This window comes from Lipotes vexillifer, unplaced genomic scaffold (assembly GCF_000442215.2).
Source record: "Lipotes vexillifer unplaced genomic scaffold, Lipotes_vexillifer_v1.1 scaffold524, whole genome shotgun sequence".
In the NCBI taxonomy this organism is placed as follows: domain Eukaryota; kingdom Metazoa; phylum Chordata; class Mammalia; order Artiodactyla; family Lipotidae; genus Lipotes; species Lipotes vexillifer.
The window spans coordinates 447,817-455,192 of record NW_006774722.1 but is presented as its reverse complement, the minus strand read 5'-3'; the positions used below and the strand labels follow the sequence as shown (position 1 = coordinate 455,192).

General features: G+C 62.1%; 1 protein-coding gene across 1 annotated transcript in view; it reads right to left on the bottom strand.

Annotated features, from left to right (window-relative positions):
* RBM38 (RNA binding motif protein 38) overlaps positions 1 to 7,008 on the bottom strand; it is a 14,058-nt gene extending 7,050 nt beyond the window's left edge. The window contains exons 1-3 of the mRNA XM_007449451.1: positions 6,772 to 7,008; positions 5,961 to 6,084; positions 5,436 to 5,490 (exon numbers count right to left, since the gene is read on the bottom strand). Coding sequence (XP_007449513.1) covers positions 5,436 to 5,490; positions 5,961 to 6,084; positions 6,772 to 7,008 — 416 coding nt within the window. The remainder of the gene's footprint in view (positions 1 to 5,435; positions 5,491 to 5,960; positions 6,085 to 6,771) is intronic.
* Between the last annotated feature and the right edge of the window lie 368 nt (positions 7,009 to 7,376).

The following is a 7,376-nucleotide window of genomic DNA, read 5'->3' as shown; positions in this document are numbered from 1 at the left end:
CCCGCTCTCCCCCCCAAACTGCAGCCTCCCCTCACTGCCAAGGCCAACTGACCCACCATTAGCTCAGGCCCAAAGTTCTGGAATCTTCTCAGACTTTCTTTCACACGTTCTTTAAATGTGCTCAGAATCCCACAGCTCCTGACTCCCGGGCGGCCACCATGGCCTCGCGTGTGGACTGGATCACTGCGAGGTCCCCTAGTGGCGCCCCGACCCTGGCCTCGGTGGTTCAGGCCTACCCAGCAGCTGAAGAGACACTATAAGACGCAAGTGACCCGGCCCTCATCTGCTCAGGGCCCACAGCGGCCCCCCAGCACTCAGGCAAATCCAAATGCTCCCCTGGGCCACCGAGGCCCGACGTAAGCTGAGGCCACCCTTCTGGGCCTCTGACCCCGCCAATCTCCCACCACTCACACCAGCCTCCCCTGCCCAGCTGCCCCTCTCCCCCCAGAGCGCCTGTCGCCACCCGAGCCGCCACCACTCTGCCAAAGGAAGCTCCGTAATCACGAGCAGGGCCAGGGCTCCCTCCGTCTCCACGAAGTCCCCAACCTGCCACAAACTGGCAGAACGAAAGCACAGCTTCCTCCTTTCAGCCACGGGGGAGGGGTCAGGAGAATGATCCAGATGCACCCTGCCCCCCATCAGCATGCTGCAGGGCACGCATCACGTCCACATGGCAGATGGGGAAACTGAGGCTCAAGGACGAAAACTCGTCGTGAGAACAACGGGTCACACAGACAAGTCATGGGGCTTCCAGGCTCCTTACACAGCCTCCTCCCGCTGCAGTGAGAAGGGGCGGCCCGGACCACTTGGGAGCCCCCAACCTGGGTCCCTGCTCTGGGACACACCCGTGAGGCCAAGTGAGACGCCCACATCAGCCTGCGTGTGGTCAGGCCTCTCCCTTTGACCCTTCCTGACAAGACCTCGGTACGGGGGCCCCTCCCACCAGGGCCACTGGGGCCGGCGAAGAGCTCATCCTTGGACAGAAGCCCGAGAACCGCCCCTGAGGCCAGTGTCTGTTACAGCAGACGGGGACAAACAACAGGTGTGCGCGGGCCGCCTGCCAGGGAGGGCCACGCGCCGGCCCACTCCTTGCTCCAGCGAGTGCCAAACAGGAAGCGATGGGCTGGGGAGGGGCAGGGCCACCCCAGACACCCTGAAAGTAAAAACAAGCCACGTGATGCCACACAGGAGGGCACCAGCTTCCTCTCTGCCCCCATACCCTCCGGCTCTGACCTCACTTCCTGCCATACCTCCAAGGTGCGGGCCCCCTGTTCAGGTGCTGCGACTCCCCCCAGCTTTATTTACTTCGTTATCATGAAATCACGAGACTCTCCGGAAAGTGCAAACACAGCAGAGAGAGGCCCCACGGGCCCTCCCGTGGGGTCCCCAGAGGTGACGTCTCATAACCCAACGTGCTACCAAACCCAGGAGGCACACGCCGGCACATGGCTCTGAGCTCGGCTCCGGGCCTGGCTCGGATTCCACCAGTTTGGGGGTGTCCTCGGGTAAGTCCATGATTCTGTATCGCAAGCACAATCACCCCGCCCACTGTTACAATCTCGACACAGGCCTGTCCCAGCCCACGAGGCCCTCCGGCGGCCAGCTGCCCTGTTCAACTGTCCCCGTCACCACCTCGGCCCTCACGTGCCCACGTGGATGTCTAATGGCCTGGCTGCCTCGCCAGAAAGCTAGATGGAGAACCAACCACACCTTTTTTATTCAAAGTATCCAGCAGGCGCTCAACAAATACTGGATGAATGAAGGATTCTGGGAACAGCTCTCGGCCTTCTGCCCACCCCATTGTGCTCCGTGACATCTTCCTGTCACTCTCTGGCCCCTCTCCTGCCCTGGGGACCCAGACACTCTGCTCAGACCCCCTGGGCAGGCACACACCCACAGCCTGGTCACAGCAAGGGCAGCGCGTCTCCATTTGGGCACTGGGGCCCTTCACACAGAGGGTGAAGGGGCCCTGAAACTCTAGGCCGAACGGCATGTGCACGTGCTGGGGAAAGGGTCCCATCCCCAGTCGGCCCTGGGAGGTGGCACCGACACAGTCGCCACCCCACAGACGGGGAGATGAGCCCGGAGAGAAGGGGCTGGGGCTGGCCTTGAGCCCGGGGCCTTGCTCCAGCACGAGGCCTGCCTGACACCCAGCAGCCCCGGGACCCTGTCCTGCCATCTGGGACCTAGGGACTGACCCCAACCCGGCACCGAGGGGGTCGGCTTGCGGTGGACGGCTGTGGTGCCCACAACAAGGCACCCTTAAGAAGCTGGAGTGGGGAGCTGAGCCCAGAGGAGCAGCTGGCCCTTCAAAAATAACCCAAGTAGAGGCTCCCAGTGCAGCCATGCCTGGGACAAACCTCAGCTCCTACAAGCCTCAGGCTCACGCCTGGACAGACAGCCCTGACACTGGGAGGCCCCTTCCAAGCCAGCCCCAACACTCCGCCTGGAACTGTGCCTGCAGTCTGCTGACTGTCCCACCCCATCAGCAAAGGGCCGGTTGGCTGGGTAGTCTATGGTCGCAGTCCCCCCGCCCCGGGATCGAGCCACCTGCCACCTGCCAAAGAAGCCTTCTCCAAACCCTAACCCTAACTCTAACCCTCGGCCCCATGTAGTTAACATGACGGGCGTGTCCCGGTCGCGTTAGGTCCTGAAAAATCCCATTCTTGAAGAAAAGAAAAACTGCGGGCAGGGAATCCAGGCAAAAAGCAGAGTGTAAAAGTTCTTTGGCAAATCTTTCCATGCTGACATTTACGACCCAGCCAGATGAGGATTCCACAGTGGCCTTGCCCAAAAGCAAGCTGTGGAATCTTTAGAGCTATCCCAGGCACACGATCGGGGCCAGAAAGTCGGGGAAAGTTCCGCGGGGCAGGAGAGGGTTAACGGGTTTGCAAACTCTGGGCTGCCCGGGCCTTGCTGCCAACCCAGAGCCAACACCACTGACCGCTGAGTCAGGCCCGGCCGAGCCCAGGCCCGTTGTTGGCAAAATCAAAAGGGACGCTGACGGCCCAACTCTCCAGCCAGGCAGGCGGGCGCTGGGAGGAGACAGCTGACCCCAAAAGCCTGGCCCAGCACCCCTCCTGCCCCCTGGGGTCTCAGCAAGGCCTGGTGGGAGGCGACACAGCTCTGAGAGGCTGCGGCCCACCGGCCGCTGGAAATGCAGAGTTGGACTGTCCCTCTGATCCTTGTCCCTGTTTGGGTCTCCAACGCCCTGGTAACCAACAAATAGGGCCAGAGACCTCTTCATCGTCACAGGTATTAAATGGCCAACCAGCAGATTCACTTACAAAACACTGTCGCCTGCAGTCGGGAGCACATGGCAGTAAAATCGGTGACCGACGCCTGACCACCCTCCCATGGGTGGCGCTCTGAGGACCACGAGGGAAACGGTCAGAGCACCCTTCCCACCCGCCCGCCCCAGAGAGCAGCGGTTGAGAGCACACGTTCCAAGAGCCAGCCCGCGTGGGTTCAAATCCTGTCACTTCAGCTGCCCTGGACAGGCTGTTAACCTTTTTAACCTTTCTTTGCCACAGTTTCCCCACCTAAGAAGCAAGAGTAATATCGGTCCCAACCTTAGAGAGCTGCCGTGAGGGCAGGAGAGAATGCAGACAGGTATGGAGCCCCTGGCCCCATGTGCCAGCACTGCCTCAGGTGGTTATTATTCCCATTTTCCAGATGAGGAAAGTAGAGGCTCAGGAAGAGAACATCTCTTGCCAAGATGGACCAACTGGTAAGTGACAAGGTCAGGATTTGAACCCAGGTCTGCAGGCTCCAGGGGCCAAGTGCTGATGCTCACCAAGTCCCAGAGGCAGTTGTGACAGATCAAAAGGGAGCCCAGGCTGGGGCGGGAAGCTACAGTCGCATTTCAAGCAGGAAAGAGCCGCACGTGCTCGAGGCTCAGGCCCGGATCTCCGTGCCAGCCCCTGGCCCATTCCCTGCCCTGGGGAACAGAGCCAGGGCTGTGGAAAATGAGGAACACCCTCCTCGTATGGCCTGAACCCAAACAGGAAGAACCTGGGTGATGGCAGGAAGACGGGGGTGTCCCCAAACACCTTCCAAGATGGCTGCAGACACAGGTGAAGCAGATTCCAGGGCGAGAAGGAAACCAGAACCCCCTGTTCCCTGCTGCCCTCCAGGCTTCCTCTCAGGAGGACAGACCAGGGCCTGGGCACACACACTTCCTCCAGTTCACATGGGGGCCGCTGTGCCACCACAAAGGCTGCCTGTCAGGGTAAGTAGCCCTGAATCATGGTTGACCTGCCCAGTCCACCCAAGCCCAACTCCCAACCTGCAACAGTGCCTGGTTCACGCTGCCCCAGTGAGCCAGGTGGCCCCTTAAACCAAGCCTCTGGGGCAGGTGTACACACGCTCACACACACACACACACACACACGTACACACTTGCAACTTTCAGCACAAAATGCAGGGTCTGGGATTCAGTCTCTGATAGCTTAAGAAGTTCTAACATTCTAAAAGGGGCTGCCTGTTCTATAACTGCCCCCTCAAAACAAAGCCCAATCCCCATCAGCACACTCCCTGCACTGGGGCACATAGCCGACATCAATCACAGGGCTGGGAAGTCAGCCGGCATGGCAGGCTCCTTTGTGCCCCGAAAGTTTCTGTCCTTTCCCAAGCAGCTGCTAGACCTTATTAGATGTTTTAAAAAAACAAAAAAAAGACGACGACGAAGGCCCTTTTCGGATGGAGGAAGCTGGGACACACTGCTCTAAAGCACATCAGACAGAAAGTCCACAGGCCAGGCCCACTCGGGCGGGGACATCTGGCCCTGATCCTGGCTCACCTGTTGCAGCTTCGCAAACACTGGACCAGTTGGCAGTGACCTGCTGCCGCCATCTGTCGGACACTGGAGCAGGTCAGAGGGGCACCCTCAAAGAGCCTGGCCTGGTTCCTAGTCGGCAAACCCTTCCAGCATATTTACCTAACCTGCATGGGGCCCATGCCAGGCCTCCACCCACAGAACTCAGAGGTGCTGTCACCATCCCATATCACAGGTGAGGAAACTGAGGCACTGGTGGCTGCGTGAGCGGAGGTCACGCACCCAGCAAGGGGAAACCGGGATCTGAACCCAGACCACAGGTTCCAGAGCTCATGCTCCCCATGTCTCTGGGGTGTGGCCTTTTCCGGGGGGCAGAGAAATGCAACCTGCCTTCTCCCCCTTCTCCCAGCTTGTCTCCCTCCCGCTCCCAAAACACAATCACGCTTCTGAAAGGCTGGAGCAAAGGTCGGTTCTCAGACACAGAAAGGTGGCTGCAAACAGCGCAACCGACCACCGTGGGGTCGGCGATCCCAGGGTAACAGGCTCCCTCAGACCGATGGGCGCCTGCACTAGAAGACCCAGGAAGCTCACAGCCCCCTGGCCTGGCTTCCAAGGCCTGTTTACCGCCCCCCGATCCCAGCCAGCCCTGTCCACTCACCCGTAAGTCCGCTGGATCAAGGTGGGGTGCAGCTGCTGCACGCCGATGGCAAAGCCTAAAACGAGGGAGCAGTTAGGGGCCCGGCCTGACACAGTAAAGAACCTCACAACCATCCACCTCTAACCCAAAGCGTTAATCAGCTTCCTTTCCCCTCCCAGGCCACCTCCACATGAACCCCAAAACTCCCAGCCGAAGGAGGCCAAGGGACCCTAGAGGCAGCAGCCTCTGGGTGTCTGTCCTCCCAACCTCCAGCCCCAGGGACCAACTTCCTCCCTCCGGTGAGGACAGCTGACAACTGGGTGACACGCCCTCCTCGCCCTGTCCCACCAGCACACACAGCTAGAGGAAGGGGTTCAGCTTCCAAGCTGGGAGATGACTGCTCTGTGATGGCTCTCTGGGAGCACATGACAGCCGACTGCCACCCCTAGAGGGGGGGTGGGGCGGGCGGGTGCCTTTTCCACCCGACAGATACCAACGCTGAATATAGCAACCAGAAGTGCCAGGGAAGGAAAACAGGGCTCTCACCCGTCTGAAGGCTCCGCGGCTTGGCACCCAGATAGGCCAGGTTCACGTTGGCCTTGCGGCCGTCAATGTTGGGGTTAGGGTCTTTGCAAGCCCTCTCAGCTGCCGCCCGGTCAGCCATGGTCACCTGGAAAAGCACAGACGCATCAGGGGCTTCCCTTGCCGGCGCGGGGAGCAGAGACAGGGCTCTAGAGCCCTGGCACGGGGCCCTCGTTTCCCCCCGCCCCGGGTGCCCATTACCCAAGGCGCCCAGCTCAGTCTCCTCTGACCCCAGCCTGGGGCCCTCCCAAAGCTGCCCCTGGGCCCCGGCTCCTCCCCCCGAGTTCAAGTGCTAGGAAACGCTGCCCTCAAGGACGGAAACAACCACCAGGGAAGACACGGCCACCCCGAAGGGAGGCAGGGGTCCCGGCCAGTGGGGACCACAAACCTCCTCATTGGAGGGGTTTAGGGACACCCTAGTTAGAAAGGGAGTAAAAGAGGTGTCTTCAGGCCGATTTTTACTTAGGTTGTTCGGGGTGTCTGAGGGGGCTGCTGGAAAATAAAATGGGGGCTGCTTCAGAGCTCCTGAGCGCCCGGGGCTGAAGCCCGGCTCCTCGCTCGCTTGTTGCTCCAGGAAGTGCCGAGAACCTCTCCACAAACTTCGGAGTCCTAATTGAACACAGCGGCTCTCCCTTTAAACCGGGCGTGGGGAGGGGGGAGGGAGACCGGGCCTGGGGGGCGAGGCGCCCGGGGCTGGCGTGCGCCCGCCGGCTGACTCAGCGGCCCGGCCGCGATAAGTGCGGGGCGGGGAGCGCCCGGCCGCGGGGCCACTTACGAAGCCGTAGCCGCGGGACTTGCCCGTCTGGCGGTCGGTGATGACCACTGCCTCCTCGATGTCCCCGAAGCCCTCGAAGTACTTCCTGAGCGAGGCGTCGGTAGTGTGGTACGGCAGGCCGCCCACGAAGATCTTGGTGAACGTGGTGTCCTTCTGCGAGCCGTGCATGGCGCCGAGGGCGGCCGGGGGCCGCGGGAAGCCCGCGCTCGGGGCGCACGGCGCGGGCTGTAGCAGCATGGGGGGCGCCCCGCCGCCTACGGACCCGGGCCGCGTGGGGCTGCGCTCATTGGGGGCGGCGGGGAGCGAGCAAGGTAGCAGGGGCGCCGGCCCAGCCGCCGGGCCCGTCCACTCGCGGGTCGCTACCGCTCTACGCGCAGCACTGCGCTGCGTCGCGTTCGTGCCGGCGCTGCGGGAGCTCTGCGCCCCGTCGCCCACCCGGGCTTTGTAGTCGGCCCCGCCCCCAGCCCGCCCAGGCCACGCCCCAGGCGTCCTGCCCCACCCCCTCATCCCCGCCCGGGCGCGCGGGGGCCGCCGGGAGGCGTAGTCCGGCCCTGCCACGCCACGCCCCACGTGCCCCGGTGAAGCCCAGGGGCAGGGCGAGCACA